At 35.7% G+C, this 20,306-nt stretch overlaps 1 protein-coding gene across 9 annotated transcripts in view; it reads left to right on the forward strand.

The window, feature by feature from the left end:
• Nucleotides 1-20,306, forward strand: part of MYO9A (myosin IXA) — a 279,267-nt gene that overhangs the window by 172,019 nt on the left and 86,942 nt on the right. For 8 of the 9 annotated variants that reach the window (XM_061180112.1, XM_061180113.1, XM_061180111.1 and 5 more), the window contains 7 exons: nt 2,909-3,031; nt 10,448-10,528; nt 12,297-12,407; nt 13,274-13,396; nt 15,575-15,724; nt 16,538-16,857; nt 17,145-18,749. In XM_061180112.1, the coding sequence (XP_061036095.1) occupies nt 2,909-3,031; nt 10,448-10,528; nt 12,297-12,407; nt 13,274-13,396; nt 15,575-15,724; nt 16,538-16,857; nt 17,145-18,749 (2,513 nt within the window). The remainder of the gene's footprint in view (nt 1-2,908; nt 3,032-10,447; nt 10,529-12,296; nt 12,408-13,273; nt 13,397-15,574; nt 15,725-16,537; nt 16,858-17,144; nt 18,750-20,306) is intronic. The other variant, XM_061180118.1, reaches the window with a different exon arrangement.

Genomic DNA, 20,306 nt, shown 5'->3' on the forward strand with positions numbered 1-20,306 from the left:
GGATCTAATCATGGTGAGTTTTGTGGACAAGAGTCTGGTCTCCAGTTGCTGAGGAAAACATTGTTCAAAAATCATTACTTGCTAACCATTCATTCATTTATCCATACTAATATTTATTGAGTATGCAGTACCAGACACTGTTTTAGGCATTGGAGGTGCTGAGATAAACAGTCCAGTCAGAGAATCCTTGCTCTCTCATAGTGATTCTTTTAGAGAAAGAGAAAAAAATACACAAGTAAACAAAAGATGATTTAGATGATATTATGTGCAAAGAGGAAAATGAAATGGCATATTATTGATTTAGAGGTGGGCTACCTTTGGGGTATTTAAGAAAATAGCTTTATAAGAAAGTTTGGGTATTTAAGCTATAAGTTGAATGCTAAGAAAAGTCAAGCAATGTAAAGGTCCAGCTATAGAGTATTCCAAGCAAATGAAAAGATTGGAAAGACCTTGAGATAAGAATGAATGTGGATTTTTTTTTTTTTTACCTTTCTAATTAAATTCCTTGATGGGAAGGACTTTTTAATAGTTTAAAAAAAATAGTTACTTGTATTTTTCACAGTTCATCTGACCCTTTTTCACATAGTGACATTTAGTAATTAATTTTACCATTGCTTTAGATATGGTTTATAAAATGAAACCATTTCCGAGGTCTTTTTATCAGAAGTATCTTAAATGTTTGGGGGGGAAATAATTTTAGGCTTCGGTGCTAATTTCATTTTACTTATGGATAAACCACAAAACTCTTCTGAGTCCTGACCAGTATGTAAAATTATTTTTTTCTTAATATACCATGAATCTTTTTGTAAGAATTCAAAAATGCTAATAAAAATAAAGTATAAACTCTCAAAATTCAATATACACATGTACTATATATATTTACATATATATTATTGTTTTGTGTGGGGTTTTTTGGTCAAGAGTATTTGCAGATATTTTTCCATGTCAGTAAATATAGGTTACAGTATTTTTAGGAGCTGTATAGTATTCAGTTGTGTGAATGAAGCATACTTTATGAAAAAAATTCTGTATAGTTCCTTATCTCTTTTGTTTAGAATTTTTCACTATTTTTTTTTAATTTAATTAATTAATTAATTTATTTATTTATTTTTGGCTGTGTTGGGTCTTCGTTTCTGTGCGAGGGCTTTCTCCAGTTGCGGCAAGCAGGGGCCACTCTTCATCGCGGTGCGCGGGCCTCTCACTATCGCGGCCTCTCTTGTTGCGGAGCACAGGCTCCAGACGCGCAGGCTCAGTAGTCGTGGCTCACAGGCCTAGTTGCTCCGCGGCATGTGGGATCTTCCCAGACCAGGGCTCGAGCCCGTGTCCCCTGCATTGGCAGGCAGATTCTCAACCACTGCGCCACCAGGGAAGCCCAAAATTTTTCACTATTTTTTTGAAGTAGATTGTCAGAAATAACATTCAGAGCTCTCCTTAGATAAATACGTAGACGTGAAATGGTTTATCAGAAAGATTATAATGATTTGCATTCCTAAGAACAGTGCATAAATATGCCTATTTCATGTATACTGGGTTTTATCAGCCTTTACTACGTTTGCCAATCTGATGTGCAGAAAATCACCTTAAAAGAAAATGTGTGTTTCTTTGATTAAAAGTGAGATTGATTGTCATTATGTTACTTGTCATTTATATTTTGAGAATTGCCTGTTGAAGTCTTCTGCTCATTTATTATCACTGGATGTATTTTTTAAAGGATTTTTTTTACAGTTCTTATATATGGATACTAAGTCTTTGTCATTATTGAAAATATTCTTTCTTAGGTGGAATTGTTTAAATGTATATTGTACTTAATGCCACTTGGAAGTTTTTATTTTTTAATGTTTATCTTGTCAGAATTAATACTTTTTAGTCTTTTAATTTGTCATACTTTTAACTCAATTCTGTGCTTCTCATACAATAAAACTTTTACTACTTTTTAAATAACATATGCAGTTGCACATCTGTATAGATACATTTTTTCCATTTACAAACTCACAGCCATAAATTAGTAGGATTTTAAAAATTGATTAATGATTAGCTAAAAAAAGCTCCAAAATACTTTATTAGTGTCCTGTTTTGTATTCTTTAGTTGCTTTATGTGTAACTCATATCTTATTTTTAAGATTAATAATTAGGACCTCAGGATGTGGGTCGATAGGGACTATGTTTTCTTTTTTTCTGTGTACGTGTTCCTGGCTTACCTACTATATAGCCCAGGGATTGAATTTAATTTATTAGCTGTGTGAGTCGGAATTCAGTTGCAGATAACTAACCACCATAGATATTTTTAAGTAGAAAGGGACTTAATTCAAAGAGGTGCTTACAGAAATCATCAGAAGTATTAAAACAACGGAGCAGAACTGAAGCTAGGAAATGAGGAGACCACTATCACTGGTGCTGCTTCCAGGCTTATACCACCTGTGGTGTAATCCAGGAATCAAGAAGAAGCTGCTACAACTGTTGGCTTTGGGGCTAAGGTGCTTTTACTAGAGTTGCAGTGACAACACAAATGCCCTGCACTCTGCCTCACAACACTTTAAAAAGTAGTGCCTGGGCACTGGGACCACTGAAAACTATAGTACTTTTGTGTACATGTTTGCCAGCAGAAACAAGCTAGTAGCCAAAGCCTCTGCCTCAGTTAGACCTTCCCAGTTTCACGTGTGGGAATTGATGAACTTAAATCACATCCAGAACCTGAAATGTAAGAGAGTTTGGGAAATGTAGTTTCTTTTTAGCTGGTAAGCTTCTGTAAGAAAGCAGAAGGAGGGTAAAAATGGACGTTGAATATTAATCGCTCATATTCACCACGGTCATTATACGCAGGAATAATGAAAACTGGCTTACAATTTTGTTTTTCCTATTCTTAGATTAATTTATATGAAGAATTTGATTTTTTCCCCCTACTTTTCAGCACTTGCTAGAAGTAAAGTCTTTAAAACACCTGACAAGACTGACCCTACAGGATCGCATTACCAAGTCTCTTCTTCATTTGCACAAGAAGAAGAAACCTCCCAGCATCAGTGCCCAGTTTCAGGTTGTTTCCTATTTTACCTTTTTTTCCTTTTATTTTTAACAAAGAGGAATCTGTTTTGTTCACATTGACATTGTAAGGTCAAAGTGATCTGCAAGATACCTGAATGGGATATGATTCATGTGACTAAAAAGCTAGGCTATAATGGTCATTTTGGATGGAAGTACCAAAGATGGGAGAAAAAAGTCAAGTGCTTTTGTTTCTCATCCTTGTATCTCTGAGTAGTGCATATCCCAAAGAGTAACTCATTATTTTCAGTGTGAGGAGAAAAGCATCAGAAAATTGACTGCCCAGATATGGTCACTGTTAACATAATGATGTATATTTCTCCCTATATATTTAAACCTCATGCTACTGCCATCAACATTTAACTCAATGGAATTGTAAGTTTTTTCTTGATTGTTTATTTTAGTTTTGTGTGTATAGGAATCCAGTTCCTTTCGTTGTAACTGGGCATTTAGGAATAAATATGATCATAATAAATTAACCAAATAACCTCCAGAATAACTTTACAAAATTCTCTTCGAATTCTTCCCATTCTTCTCAAATCATCTCTAACATTCTATTCATTTGCTAGATATTTATGAAAAAGAGCTGAAAATCTTAAAGATAACAGTGCTTTATATAATTTTACCCTACCTCATGCTTTTATCACAGAAGCGTCGTTCACTGTTAACTAAAAATTTCTTTATCTGCCGATAGCTATACTTCTATGTTATCACGTTTTTCAGTGCTCCTGTTTAATCCAGGATACCTGAATGTAAATTATCTACTAACATATCACTGGATATGATCTTGTTTGATTTATAAGCACAGTTCTTCAAACTGTAGGCTAGAAATGTCATTTTATTTTAGACAATTTTCACCATAGGCCTAGAGAAAAATTTGATTCTATAAAAGCTACTTGGTCAAAGTGCTCTTTAAAAACAAAAAACAAAAAAACAAGATCGAAGAGCCAAACAACTTATTAGGTGCTAATAAAGTTAAAGGAAAGACAATTGAATATATAATGGAAGCTCTGCCATGAATTAAAAACAAATCCTTCTTAAATCACAATCCTATGGGTTAATGGTATTTGATTATTTAAAAAAAGAGAGAGATGTTGCTTGACCAGACAGGTCTGTCTATACCTCGGTGCTGTCTTCACATCCCAGAGTTTGGGTTTTCACTTTATGGATTTAGAAATGCAAAGATGAATTTACAGGGAAAAAAATATCATGCTGACTGATAAACTATAAACACTGCTGTAAAACAGTATCAAAGTTTATTAATATACAATGAGAAATAAGAGTCATAGGCAGACTTGTTATAATTGTTAGTTCGTGATCACATTTCCTCCTGATTAGCAGATCAAGGTGGGAAGCCAAATTCTGATCAAAAGGTAACGTGGTGAGCTTGGTATCTGAAAAGGAAGCATTAATCTCATAATTATGAAGGGTAGAACCATTAAGCTGTTGTGTCCTTTATTTTGTTACCTTGGATCTTTTACAGGTGCCTGTATACCAAACTCAGACTTTAATCTGAAGAGTACACATTATAGCTACTACAATAAAACTTAGTTATAATTACAATCCTATCATGTCCCTTAAAATCCCCCAAATTCAGGAATTATGGATATTTTCAAATTAAATTCATGTATTTTGTTTAACATTTGCAAAAAGAGTCATCTTTAATGTTTGTAATACATTGTTAAATATTACAAAAGTAATGAGTACTGTATTTTCCAGATCCTTTACTAAATATTTATACATATACATTATTTTTCCTCCAATTCTGTGAGATAAATACTGTCATTCTTATTGTACAGGTGAGGAAATTAGAAGTGATGGAGATAGATGGCACCCAGCTGTCTTTGACTTCACACACTTCTTGTGAATGAATATTTACTTTCATCAAAATGAAATCATAGAACTCATGAAGGATTAACTGATAGAGGAATTGCCCTTCTGCTATAAACAACTAGAAAACTGGAAAAAAGATAAGAATAGAATGTTTTTAGATATTAGACAGTAAGCATTGCAGGATTATGATCCCTGAGAAGAGGGAAATAAATGAGACAAGTCCCAGGTTACTGCATAAAGGCAGTTTGCTATAGCCCAGGGAGAGGGAATCCAAACAAATGCCAAGGTTTTGCTCTGAACCTGCCCTCGCAAAGCTTAATAAAAGCAAGTCTTGAAAGAATCAAAGTGATCCTATATAACTTAACAGCCCCAGGGGAAAATGTCTGTTGCTCTTTAAAGGAATATAACAAAATCCAACAATGTAAAATCACACTAGCATCCAATCTGAAATTATTAGGCATGCAAAGAATCAGGGAAAAAACAACCCATAGCAAGGGAGAAAAAAATCAATCATTAGAAACAGATCTAGGGACTTCCCTGGTGGCGCAGTGGTGAAGACTCCGTGCTCCCAATGCAGGGGGCCGGGGTTCTATCCCTGGTCAGGGAACTAGATCCACATGCATGCCGCAATTAAAAGTTTGCATGCTACAACTAAGGAGCCTGTGAGCCACAACTAAAGAGCCTGCCTGCTGCAACTAAGACCCGGTGCAACCAAATAAATAAATAAATATTGAAAAATGAAAAAGAAACAGATCTAAAAATGACAGAGATTATGGAAATAGCATTTAGATGAGGATCTCAAAATAGCTATTATAAATCATATAAATATGTCCAAAGAAAAACATGAATAATGATGAGAAAAAAATAGAAGATATGAAAAAGACGCAAATGGAACTTTCAAAGATTAAAAATGTAATATTTGAAAATAAAAATAAGCTAGATGGGATTAACACCTATTTGCCGAAGTAGTGAATTAGAAGTTACATTTACTTTAAGGTGCAGAGAGAAATAACAAAGATGGAAAAAATGAAAAAAAGCATTAGTAACTTGTGGGAAAATATTAGATCATTGAACATAGGTGTAATTGGCATCTAAGAAGGAAAGTCAAGAGAGGGGGATACAGAAAAAAATTTGAAGAAATAATGACCAAAATATTTCCTTGTTTTTATGAATAATATAAGCTCAAAGATCAAAGAGTCTCAACAAATCCCAAGCAGAACAAACCTAAACACACCAATACACATCACATCAAATTGCTAAAGCCAGTTAAAAAGAGAAAATTTTAAATACAGCCAGAGAAAAAAGGCAACATTTATGTGCCATGAAATGAAGATAAGAATAACAGTAGGTTTCTCATCAGAAACTATGAAAGCCAGAATTCAAGAGTAGTAGTTTTTTTTTTTTATTTTTGGCTGTGTTGGGGCTTCATTTCTGTGCGAGGGCTTTGTCTAGTTGCGGCGAGCGGGGGCCACTCTTCATCGCGATACGCGGGCCTCTCACTATCACGGCCTCTCGTTGCGGAGCACAGGCTCCAGACGCGCAGGCTCAGTAGTTGTGGCTCACGGGCGCAGTTGCTCCACGGCATGTGGGATCTTCCCAGACCAGGGCTCGAACCCGTGTCCCCTGCATTGGCAGGCAGATTCTCAACCACTGCGCCACCAGGGAAGCCCCAAGAGTAGTATTTTTAAAAGACTGAAAGGGGAAAAAAAAAATTGTCACTCTAAAATTCTATGCACGTGAGTAATGAAGGTTATACAGAGACTTTTTCAGACAAACAAAAGTTGAGAGGATGCATTGCCAGGAAATCTACATTATAAGAATGTTAAATTTGGGATAAAAATGATGAGAAAACCATAGATTTTGGATCTATACAAAACACTAAGATTGCCAGAATGATAGAAGTGTAATTAACTATAATAAATACTTTTTATCTTCTTTTAATTTTTCAGAAAGATAATTGACTATAGAAGAAAAAAATAATATATTGTGAGGTAGAAATAAAACGTATGACAAAAGTAGCACAAAAGAAGGGAGGGGCTAAATATAAGTTTATACTGTTGTAAGGTTTATACTCTTGTAAAGTTACACCATTACCTGTATACTGTACACTATACAGGTAATGGTGTAGCATTATTTGAAGGCAGACTGTGATATATTAAAGATGTAAAGTCTTGAGAAATCCTTAAAAAAATAAAAGCTTATCATAGGTAATGAGCTCATAGCAGAACTAAAATGGAATCATAAAATACAGGTGATCCTTGATTGAACTGCATGGATCCACTTACACATGGATTTTTTTCAATAGTTACACTACAGGTTTACACGATCAGTGGTTGGTTGAATCTGAGGATTCGGAACTCCAGATAGGGTGGAACCAAGTATACCGGGGGCCAACTTTAAAATTACATGTGGGTTTTCAACAGCACAGAGGGTCAGTACCCCTAACCCCTGTGTTGTTCAAGCGTCAACTGTATACTGAGTTTAAAAAAGACAGGATAAAAGAAAGAGCAGATTAAACAAATAGAAACAAATAACAAGGTGGTAGACCATATGTAAATTTTTCTTATTTCAGTGGTTAGGTAAATAGCCACCCTCACCCTACTCTGGATTATTCTCTTTTGAGACTTTGTCTACTGCCAGCAAATGTTAGTGTCCTTTTAGCCACCAGACTGTCAAATAAAGTAGCTAAAGTCTTAAGTTATGAGCGAGATGATGCAACTTGATCATAAGGCAGAAACTATGCATTGTTTATGCATAGAGCTGTATATGAAAGGAGGCCACTTCATAGGCACCATGTGTCTGCTCAGTTAATGCTTTAAAAGGAGTTTTGTGGCTTTCTCTTAGGATAATAGGTCATGCACATGCTGTTGCTGTTATATCTGCTGAAACATGCGGATAAAACTACTGCCCCTCTCTTGGCCTGAGAAGACACGCATGTCTAGCTGCTCAGAGACCCACAGATTGCTGGGAAATATATCCACCACTACATCATTAGTCAATGTAGTCCTTTGCTTGTAGTGGTGGAAATTCTAAGTGTTTCTCTTCCTTGGCTAAGGGTTTTTCTAACTTTGGGTTTTTTGGCAGAAATCTGAGTTCTCTGCATAAAGGCCCATCGGTTTGAAGAAAATAATCTACTTCTAGTTCTACCTCTGGAACTAAGAATTAAGTCATTACACAGACTCAACCAAGCTGATTTTTATTCTCGCATATGTATCTATGTATTCTGTTTTCTACAGTAGATACATATTGGTTTTATAGTGAGAGGAAAAGATGTCTAAAGAGGATTATTTTTTTCAAAGGTGGTTTATTTATAGCAGCAGAAAGTGAACCAGTGGTTGCCTGGGACTCTGGGTGGAGGCAGTTATTGACTGCAGATGGGCAGGAGGGGACCTTTTGAGGGGATGGGTGGAGGATTTCTAAATCTGGATTGTAATGATGGTTTCACAATTGTATAAATTTACTAAAAAAATCATTGATCTATGCACTACAATGGATACATTTTTATAGTATGTAAATTGTAATTCAATAAAACTGTTAAAAACAAACTCACTACTAAGAGAATGAAAGGGCAAGCTACAGGGTATATGCATATACTTGCAATACAACTGAAAAAGACCTTATATGTGGAATATATGAAAAACCACAAATCAGTTCTTGAAAAGACAACCTAATAGAAATGGACAAAGGTCTTGAACAAGCAAAACTGTCTTATATCAAGAGATGTTATCCAAAAGGCCAATAAGCCTATCAAATACATCCTCAATATTATTTATTATTCATCAGGGAAATGAAAATTAAAACTGCCTATAAGGCAATAATACTACACACTTCCCAGCATGGCTGAAATAAAAAAGATTGATTATGCAAAGTATTGGCAAGGATGTAGAGCAACCAGAATTTTTATACACTGCTATTGAAATATAAATTGATGCAGGCATTTTGGAAAACGGTTGAAAGACATGTAGAAGATTGTTCATAGCAACTTTATTCCTAACAGCCCAAACTTGAGCAACCAAATATCCATCCTAAACAGATAGTTTAACTGTGGTATAGTCATATAATGAATCACTACTATATAGTGCTGAAAATGTACAAGATACAATTGTATGCAACAAATACAAGATAGTACATAGTGTATCTTTCTCTTTATATAAAGTTTAATAGCAGGTAAACTGACTTACCATCTTGGAAGTCAGGATAATGGTTACCCTTGGCTGAGGTGTGGAGGGTGGAGGCAGGTAGCCTATGTACAGTGATCTTGCTAAGTTCAGTGGGATGGAGCACAGAGGGACTTCTAAGGTTCTAATAATATTTTATTCATTGATTTGGGCTCTGGTTTCAAGAGTGTATTCCCTTTGTGAAAATTCATCATACTGCATATTTATGATTCAAGCATTTTATATTATGTGTATTATATTACAGTAACACACACGAAAAAAACACCTAAAAGTAAAAAAAAAGTGTATGTTGATGTAATATATATGACAGCAATAACAGGAGTCTATGTGATTGTAAGGCTTCTAAGTTTTACTTGAAATCATAAAATATTGACTCTAAGTATACTGTGTGGTTAGGTTAGTATATTGTTATCCGTAGAGCAGACACACACACAAAAAACAATACAAAGAGATGTAGCTGAAAAGCCAACAGATAAATAGAATACTAATAAACAAAATATGTTATCTGACTGTAATTAAACCAGAAATCAATAAAAGAAAGATAACAATCCCCAAATATTTGGCAAATTAAAAAGACATCTAAATAAAACACGAGTCAAAGAGGAAGGACAGTTTAAAAAATATTTTAAATGGAATGAAAATAAAATACCACAGTTTGTGCAGTGCAGCTAAATCAGTACTCCAAGGTTAATTTATAACATTAAATGCTCTTATTAGAAAAGGAGAAAGGCCTTAAGTCAGTAATCTAAGCTTCTACCCTAAGAAACTAGAAAAAGAAAAACATTAAACCCAAAGCAAGCAGGAGTGAAATGATAAAGTAGAAATCATCAGTGAGATCGAAAACAGAAAAATAATAGAGAAAAACCAATGAAATAAAAAAGCTCGTTCGTTGAAAATATCAGAAAATTTATAAACCTCCAGTCAGACTAATCTGGAAAAAAGAGGCAAAGCACAAATTATCAGCATCAGGAATGAAAGAGGGAACATCACTACATACTCAAACATTAAAATTGAAGCAGGGGACTACTACCTTCCTGGATACCCTACTGGATGTTTTTCCCAAAGTTACTCTAAGACCGCATGAGTTTGAATGAAGTTGTTTCATGAAATGTGAAGAAAGGTAAAAAATTTATTATAGACTTAGATTACTATAAAATATATCTGCAATATTTACCATTGCCAGTCTGTCAGCTTTAAGGTTAAACTGCCATCCTCATCCTTAACTGGCCTCAGTTTAATCAGTATGGCAGTGTACACAATGTGCTTTTCCGAAACAAACCTATTTCTATGTATACCACTTTTTTTTGCATATTTTACCAACATTGTTGTTTATATTTATAAACCATTCATTGCCAGTTTGGAATGAGAGTATGTGCTAATTATATTGCTTTGTATTGCAGGCCTCATTAAGCAAGCTGATGGAAACACTTGGTCAAGCAGAACCGTATTTTGTAAAATGCATTCGCTCTAATGCCGAAAAGGTAAAAATGTCTGTAAATAAGAGCTTCTAGCTCAGCTTACTTCAAACCAAGCTTTAAATTCTTTCTAAGGAGAATAAGTGGCGGGGAAGAGCTATCTATAATCTTTGTAAGGAAAACAGTGTTCTATATTTTCTATGAATATCCTTCTTATTTCCTCACTTACCTTCCTGAAAAGTATTTATATGGGCTCAATTTAGCATCTCCTAGAATTTAGCATCTCCTGCAGAAGCAAAAATCTCTTGAAATTCCATCCATCATATAAAAGAATTTTATGCAACTTTTGTTACCCGTACCAAGGTTAATCTCTCTTGTTTAGATATAAGGTATCAATTATTCTTACAGAACTTGCATGGCATTTTTCGTGTTTAGAGATTCTTGTCTCTTCAAAATAGGGAAGATACTCAACATTCTTGATTTCTTCTTGTTTTATATGACAGTTCCCCTTATTAGAGCTTTGCAAAATACATCTGTTAAGTGTAAACAGTTGTCATCTTTATGTCCATCATAGGAAAAAAATAGTTCTAACCCAAACTGCTAAAATGTCGTAGGAATTAGGTTCAGCTTTCTTAATTCTTAATAAGCAGTCTCTAGCTCTGCTAGTTATAAGCTTTGTGATCTTAGATGAGTTACTTAACCTTTCTATGCCTTAAATATTTTCATCTGTGTAAGAATATACTGGAATTGTAGGACCAACCTCATAGTGTTTTGTGAATACATATGAGTCAATACCTATAAAGTACTTAGAATCTTCCTGGCCCATACTAAGCACTTAGTAAATGTTAGCCATTCTTTTGTAGTGACAAAAGAGGAAACCATTTTATTTACAGTTAAATAGAAGTTTGAGTCCCTGTTATTCTTGCTATGCAAAGAGTTCAATTAATGAAGTATTTAAGGGCAGAGAATAAGTACTAAATATTAACTGCTATTATTATTTAACATAAGTTGCCCACTTGACTTTTTTTTTTTTTTTTTTGACAGCTAGTATGCCCCATCTTTCTGCAGGAAAATATTTGGGATTGCCTTAGTGGATCATTGAAAATAGTATTCAGAGAATAGGGAGAAATATCAGAAGCTCCAAATACAGCCTCTTTTGAATGTCTAAAAATATGCGTATGAGATACCTAGGAGTGACAAAGTGTCATGAATGGTGATGATCTAATGCCTCCCTTTAGCCTCTTCCCTGTTGATGCCTATACAATGAGAGATCAATTCTCAGGGATTATAGGAATTTTTTGTTTTTCAATGTGTCATACCAGTATCATCAGCAAAAACTAGGGAAGTAAACTTCTTTTAACCTTGTACTGGTCATACAAGAAGAAATATGTCAGCTCTCAAGTTAACCAAGGCAACTGGAAGAGTGTGGGGTAAGTCGTTTCTGAGTGAGATTGTAGATAAAATCTTACTTAATAAAAATATAGACAGTCTTGACTATGTATAAGTAGGTTAATCGTGTTACAAATTTTATAGTGACTAGACTATGTGGCCTGTGGGCAACTACATTCCTTTTGAGCTTTGAAGGCCCTCTTCTTCTGCAAGTAGAGAAGCCTGGAAGCTTGGTGTCTCTTTTTTCCTTTTGGTCAGGCAGTTAGAACTTTTCTGAAGCTACCAGCTGGGGAGGTAAGATTGTCCCATCACCTCTGCTGTATCTTAACCAGACAGCCTCCAGTCAATTCCTAGATATTCAAAACTTAACTACACTTATAAGACAAACATTAATTTGGAGATCTATTCTCCTGGGTTAATCTTTTTTCCATTTGCTTTGTTTTAGTTGCCATTAAGGTTCAGTGATACCTTGGTACTTAGACAGCTTCGGTACACTGGGATGCTGGAGACAGTTCGAATTCGCCAATCAGGATACAGCTGCAAATATTCTTTCCAGGTTATGCTTTATAGTGATATTTAAATGTATTTGTACATCAAGTAAATTATTCCTATGCCTTATTTTTTATTTGGGTCTCACTTGTTGTTTATTTCTCCTGATTCTTCCTTTACATTCTATCTTTTGCATACAGAATTGAAGAGGGATAGAGAATACTCATTTCCATTGAATGACAGCAATCTCATTAAGCTTGTGTTGTAATAGAATCCACTACTTGGCTATTCTCATTTGATCTGAATGTTTGTTAATATAATTTTACTCATAACATGGCAGTTCTTCACACTGATTACGCCAGTAATTGAAATACTTCAATCAGAACTATCTAGTTCAAAAGAAAAGATCCCATTTGATTTTTCCTAAAGTTTTCTCAGCAGGATTTTCTTACATAGGAGGCTGCCAGCAAGGCTCACAACTGTTCTCATCAGCTACTGCTGCTACGGATATAGAAATTATTTTGAAGCTTTTCAGCAGCTGAGCAGGTCTTTACTGTTGAGGGAAAGCTTTATTCTCAGTTGTACCCTGAAATAGCTGTCACCTTTGCTTATTTTTCTGCTAAAAAATTCAGATTTTTGTTAAATAACCTTTTCTTTGGTCTTTAGTACAGCTTTCTCAAAGGGAGAATTAGTTTCTGCCCTTCTTTTCTTCTTTCATTCCCCTTTGATAACAAAATATGTAGGAATCACTATCTCCCCCCACCATTTTACTAATTAACCTTTTGAAATATTTTAAATTAACAAGTAATTTCTTGGTTTCACCCTGTTTAAAATAATGAGAAAAAGATCAATAAAAGGACAATTAGCTAGTTTAGGATTTTGTTTACAAATAATTCTTTTGTGATTTTACAACATTTTCTTTTCACTTTTCAGGATTTTGTGAGCCATTTCCACGTACTTCTTCCCCGAAATATTATTCCATCCAAATTTAACATTCAGGATTTCTTCAGGAAAATAAATCTTAATCCAGATAATTATCAAGTTGGAAAATCCATGGTAAATATAATATATACAGCTTTTGCCAGATTGAGTGCATTTTTGTATATAAGTAATAATGGCAGTCTTTGCCGAGGAGAATGTTTATAAGAAAGATAGTGTACCAGATATCATAAGGATATCGATTAGGCCAAGACTTTTACTTAATAATATAGTCAGTATTAATCAAAGAGCTTATGGCCAATGCTCTAGTGCTGCCTATAATTTTAACTGCTTAAAAAGCATTTCTTCCTAGGTATTGCACTGTAATTATCAACTCAATTTGCCTAAAGTGACCTTATCCGGATTCCCCTACTGTCTTTAACTAATTAACTACTCTTTTTCTCTGTCACCTTTCTTCTAGTTTCTTAGGCTAGAAACCATAATCATATTTTGTCTTACCCTTTAATCATTTTACAAAGTTCCGTTTCTGTTTTTTCCTTATAAATGTTTCTCGCATCTCTCCCTTTTTCTCCATTCTTACTGTTTCCATTTTAGTTCTGTTTTGTAGCTCTCACACATTTCTCTTATAGTAAACAGATCCATCATCTAATGCCAGTCTATTTTTTATTCCATTTAACTCACTCTACCCATAGTATCAAAATCATCATCTTAATATACTTTATGTCAGCCTCCTGCTCAATAATAATCCCCTTATAACCTCCTCATTAAATCTAACATCTTTCTCTTTTTCAAGAACCTCCATGTTGTGACTTCACACTTCTTTTCTTTTTTTTAATATATTTATTTATTTATTTATTTTTGGCTGCAATGGGTCTTTGGTGTTACATGTGGGCTTTCTCTAGTTGCGGCGAGCAGGGGCTACTCTTCGTTGCGGAGCACGGGCTCTAGGTGTGCAGGCTTCAGTAGTTGTGGCATGTGGGCTCAGTAGTTGTGGCTTGCGGGCTCTAGAGCGCAGGCTCAGTAGTTGTGGCGCACGGGCTCAGTTGCTCCGCGGCATGTGGGATCTTCCCGGACCAGGGCTCGAATCCATGTCCCGTGCATTGGCAGGTGGATTCTTAACCACTGCACCACCAGGGAAGCCCCACTTCATGCCATTAATTGTTCCATCATCCCAGTATGTATCTTTATTTCTTTTTTTATAAGTTTTTTTTTTTACATTTTTAGAAATTTATTTATTTATTTATTTGGCTGTGTTGGGTCTTAGTTGCGGCCGGCGGGATCTTCGTTGCGGCGCACAGGCTTCTCTCTAGTTGTGGCACGCGGGCTCAGTAGTTGCGGCACATGGGCTTAGTTGGGCTGTGGCATGTGGGATCTTAGTTCCCCGACCAGGGATCGAACCCACATCCCCTGCCTTGACAGGTGGATTCTTAACCACTGGACCACCAGGGGAGTCCCTGTACCTTTATTCTTATTTCCAACTCCTTGTTTTGCTCAGGTGGAGTCCTCTGTCTCTTGCCCTGAATAGCTTACTGTTTTCCTCTTTGGGTATCTAATATCTATCTGTACTTTCTAAGAATATTTTAAAATTTTTGACAAAAATGGGAAGTGATGGATATGTTAATTAGATTGTGGTAATCATTTCAAAATGTTTATACATACATCAAAACATCACATTGTACACCTTAAATATATACAGTTTTTAATATCTACCTGCTCTTAATGTTGAAGTGTAAATCCTGTTTCCAAACGGACTATGTCTAAGTTATCTTTGTATCCCCCTGAATTCCTAAAGATTTATAATAGAATGAAGGAGTAAATAAGTAAACTGATGAATAGCTTTGGGCAGCAAGAAGCCTTTGACGCATACTGGGTTTCAAAAAGACTATCATTATTGGTTTATTCATATTATGATCAAACTTTAAAATCTATGGTTGTCATCTTTTTTTTTTCCCCACTCCAACATCCTTGAAAAATATGACATATTAATATTACCAGTACTACATTGGCTCCTAATGGTGAAGTTCCCAAGGGAATAATGTATCACAGTCTCTGGCACTGGGATTTTTGTAGTGATGTTCACCTTTCCAGTTCCCCTTCTATATTCTAATGCCTCCTTTCCAGTTTGAGAATGACTGCTTTGGCTAAGTTGATGGAAATATTTATCAGTACTGCTTGTACCTGTCTGCCACTGTGTCTGTTCTTCTCTAAAAAAGCTTACTATAGGAACAATGATGCATGAAATAAATTTCTCATTTCTTCTTAAGCTGTATGCTTCATCTTTTTTCCTTCTGGTAGGTATTCCTAAAGGAGCAGGAACGACAACACCTCCAAGATCTGCTTCACCAAGAGGTGCTCCGCAGAATCATATTGTTGCAGCGATGGTTCAGGGTCTTGCTGTGTAGGCAGCATTTCCTCCATCTGAGACAGGCATCCGTTATCATCCAAGTAGGAAACAAGAGATTCTTTGCATGAGATTGGCTAGTTTATTTAGCCTGTGTTTTAGTAACTAGAACTGTTTTACTGTGAAACATTTAAGTAAGAATGTAAATTTCTTCAGTGGCGAGAATGTGTCCTACTCATTTGTTAAATGTTCACAGCATCCAACAGATTACCTGGCATATAATAATAGACTTTTAATAAATATTAATGGAGTTCAATTGAAATTAAATTGAATTTATAGTTATAATGTCTTGCGAGGTATGATTAGGGGCAAAGGAGTTATGTGCCTTAGTTTTTGTTGGCAAGTTATTTTTAGTTTTCTGAGTGATATTTGAGAATTATGTGTACATTGTTGTTGTTAGTATTCATTTTGGATGAAAGGTATCATATTTTACATTTATCTTTTATTTTCTCCCTCATTGATTTATATGATAGCTGTTTTCCACAGGATCTTTACTGTTTGTACAAGAAAATCTTTAATATCTTAATCTTTGCAATGTATACACGTTGACGTTAAACCCATTAGTATTGGCAAATTGTAGGTGAGAATATAATGTAATTTGTTAAAATTAATTTGTAGGGCATGAAAGCATCAAAAAGTTTTAAATTACTTTAAGTTGTATAATTAACTTCATTGAGGTTATATTATCTAAAATAGTTATTTTAGCCAGGCATATCTGGAAAAGGAAACTTTTTTTACTTTAACCACCCACAGTTTAGCTGTTTAGCCACTTAACCTCTAGTTATGACATAAGAAATTTCTGTGAGAATGTGTTATAAGATATGACAACAGTTTTTATTATTTTGTCTTCCCCACAGCGATTCTGGAGGAATTACCTAAATCAGAAGCAAGTCAGAGATGCAGCTGTGCAGCAGGATGCTTTAGTTATGGCTAGTGCAGCCACTCTTCTTCAAGCTTCCTGGCGTGCTTACTTAGAGAGGCAGCGGTATTTGGAGCTCCGGACTGCAGCCATCGTCATCCAGCAGAAATGGAGGGAGCACTATAGACGGAGGCACATGGCTGCTATCTGCATACAGGCGAGATGGAAAGGCTACAGGGAAAGTAAGAGGTATCAAGAACAAAGGAACAAAATTATCCTTTTGCAATCACTATGTAGAGGATTCAGAGCAAGACAAAGGTAATCTTTTTTGCTATAATAATTAACTCCTCACTTGTCAAGTACTTCTTATATGTCTGCTCTAACATTTGCCTAACTTGAGTTAGAATTGGTTATCTCAGTTTGTCTTCTCCACTAGAAATAGAATTGTGAAATGTGCATCCAAGTTAGTTTAAGAATTACTTAATATTATAAAAAGAAAATTTTTGAGACTTTCCACTTTTTAAAAAATTCTCAGTAAATGTATTCTCTCCAGTGGTAACCAAGAGATATCTCTAGCCTATTTTTTTTTTCCTGTTTTGATATAGATTTAAAGCTTTAAAAGAACAAAGACTAAAAAAAACAAAACTAAAACTTGGATTGGCAAATATCAAGCCATATGGAACTCTGGAAATTCACGGTTCAGACCCTTCAGAATGGGAGGATTGTTCATTTGACAACAGAGTAAAAGCCATAGAGGAATGTAAATCTGTGATAGAGAGTAATCGAATTAGTCATGAAAGTTCAAAGGACTGCTTGAACGAGTCCCCAAACAAGCGACAGGAGAGAGCCAGAAGTCAAAGTGGTATGGACTTGCAGGGAGATGTGACTGTAAGAGAGAGACCCAAGTCCTTGGAAGATCTCCACCAGAAAAAAGTGGGTCGGGCCAAAAGAGAAAGTCGGAGAATGAGAGAACTAGAGCAAGCTATATTTAGTTTAGAATTGCTGAAAGTCCGTTCTCTTGGTGGTGTGTCTCCTTCAGAAGAACGTAGGTGGTCTACAGAACTGATGCCTGAGGGCCTTCAGTCTTTACAGGGTACACCTGATAGTGAAAGCTCTCAAGGAAGCTTGGAACTTCTGAGCTGTGAGGAAAGCCAAAAGAGCAAACTAGAGCCCATAATTCTAGATGAAGGAGATGTGCCATTTCTGTCACCTAAGATATCTAGCAGTCCAAATTTTGATTCGCAGGACAATGCCCTCAGTACCTCAAGTGAGACTAACTATACATTGATTCAAAAGAGGGCACCTTCTGACTCAGTGCATTTAAAGAATGGGGCTATGAAGGAAAAACTGGTTTGCAGTTCTGAATCTATTACCTGTAAACCACAGCTGAGAGACTCCTTTATTTCAAATAGTCTGCCTACATTTTTTTATATTCCCCAACAAGACCCACTGAAAACAAGGTCTCAGCTAGACACAAGTGTCCAGAGAAACAAACTATTGGAAAGTGAAGAAACACTTCCATCTCTTACTTTGGATATCAACAGGGAAGCCAGAAAGTACCACTTCCCAGGGGAAAATCAAGTTGTTGCTTCTTTGAATACAGATTCTTCCAATATTGTGCTTAAGAAGTTAGAAAAGCTAAACACTGAGAAGGAAGAAAGGCAAAAGCAATTGCAGCAGCAGAATGAAAAAGAGATGATGGAACAGATTCGCCAGCAAACAGATATTTTAGAAAAGGAGCGTAAAGCCTTTAAGACAATTGAAAAGCCAAGAACTGGAGAGACTTTTCTGGTACCATCTTTCCATCAGTCAAAGCAAAGAATAGAGAGGCCATCCTCTCTCCTCATCCTGAATACCCCAAATAAGGACGAACCCAGTGTAGTTGGGACTCCATCAGTAACTGTAAAAGATGCTGCTCTTGCCCCAAAAGACAGTCCCTCTGCTCACTTACCCTTGAAGGACCGACCTGTCACTCTGTTCTTTGAAAGAAAAGGAGGCCCATGCCAATCTAGTGCTGTTAAGGAACTATCCAAGACAGACAGAATGTCCACCCAACTGAATGTAGCCTGTAAACTCTCTAATAATCGCATTTCAAAAAGAGAACACCTTAGGCCAACTCAGCCTTGTAGCTACAAATCTGATGACCCTTTCAGAGATGGAACTACTAGGGCCATTTTCTTCACGCCAAAGGAAAATATGAGTAGTTCCCTGTAAGTGAAGTCTTTATTTATTTTTATGTATAAATGGGAAGCTTTTTGGAAATTTTCATTAGGGTGCCTTGATCTGCCTCAACTATTTGTATGGGTGCCACTCAAATTAGCCATTTGCTGTGTGTAAAAAAATTTCCTAATTGTTGACTCCACCAGCCACCTGAAATTGGATATAATTATACCCTAGGAGTCTTTGACTAAGCACAGATAGCAGGGTTTTTGGTTCCTCCCCATTAAGTGAGAAAGCATTTGTGAAGGGCTGTACAGTGCCTGGAAACTTAGTAGGCAGTCAGCAATTGCTGGTTGCCCTAGAGCTGTTAGGTGTAGCAGTCCAAGCTTGTTAGTATCAGGCTTTAAAGTTAATGTGCTTTGTCACAGCTGTTGGCCTATTTATGGTCTGCATTAAGTTCTTTGTACTTTTTTTGGGGGGGGGGATAAAAACCACATAAAATTTACCATCTTAACCATTTTAAAGTGTACAGTTCAGTTGTGTTAACTATGTGCACATTGTTGTGCAACAGATCTCTAGAGCTTTTTCATCTTGCAAAACAAACTCAATTACCCATTGAAAGCAGCCCCCCTTTTCCCCTTACCCCCAGCCCCTGGCAACCACCATTCTACTTTCTGTTTCTAAAAATATGACTACTGTATGTATTTTTTAATTTTTACTTTTGTCTGCGCGGCTTGTGAGATCTTAGTTCCCCAACCAGGGATTGAACCTGGGCCCTTGGCAGTGAAAGCATGGAGTCCTAATCATTGGACCGCCAGGGAATTCCCTGTGACTACTTTAAATACCTCACATAAGTGGAAGTTCTTTATTCTTTTAAGTTGTCTTAAGTAGTGGTAGCTGTGAGAAAGCATTTCTTAAGTGGTACATGAAAACAAATTTGATAAAATTTAAGATATTTATATTAAGGCTATGTATACAGTGAATTCTTTCTGTTCTTGTGGGAGAATATCACTGTTTAAATGAAAGGAGGGCTATGTCTTAGGGCTAAAAAAGTTTCATGTTAACTCTGAAAATAACTTTTTCTCATCATAACCTCAACTTTTAACTCTGTCAGTCTTTAAAATTACAGATTTTATAGAAACTCTGTAAATATGGGCAAGAGATCATTGATACTTTATTTTTCCACTAAGAATTTTTATAGAGGAGTATGAAATGCAGTTGGACTACATGACAACTTGAGAGCCTAGTGCTGCGCATTAACCTAGAGATTGCCCAGAAGTTCAGACTCTGTGTAGCATATAAGCCCACCAGAGAATGTTAAAAACATTATTTTCTGTCATTCTGATTAATTTTAGTTATGTGAGGGGTGTGCATGTGTGTGTGTGTGTATGTGCATAGTTGTTACATCCATGAATCTGTTTTGTAGAAGACTTACAGATTTCAAAAACATTAATCATCCTTGTGAATTATTCCTTTTATCATTTTGCCAAGATAAAGTCTTACAGCTACTTGACCTAGTTTGCTTTACCTTATTAATATCTATTTATCCTCAAAATGATTATATATTAGATTGTTTGTGTGAAAGGTTAAGTAAAATTCATACTTCA

This window comes from Eubalaena glacialis, chromosome 2 (assembly GCF_028564815.1).
Source record: "Eubalaena glacialis isolate mEubGla1 chromosome 2, mEubGla1.1.hap2.+ XY, whole genome shotgun sequence".
In the NCBI taxonomy this organism is placed as follows: Eukaryota; Metazoa; Chordata; class Mammalia; order Artiodactyla; family Balaenidae; genus Eubalaena; species Eubalaena glacialis.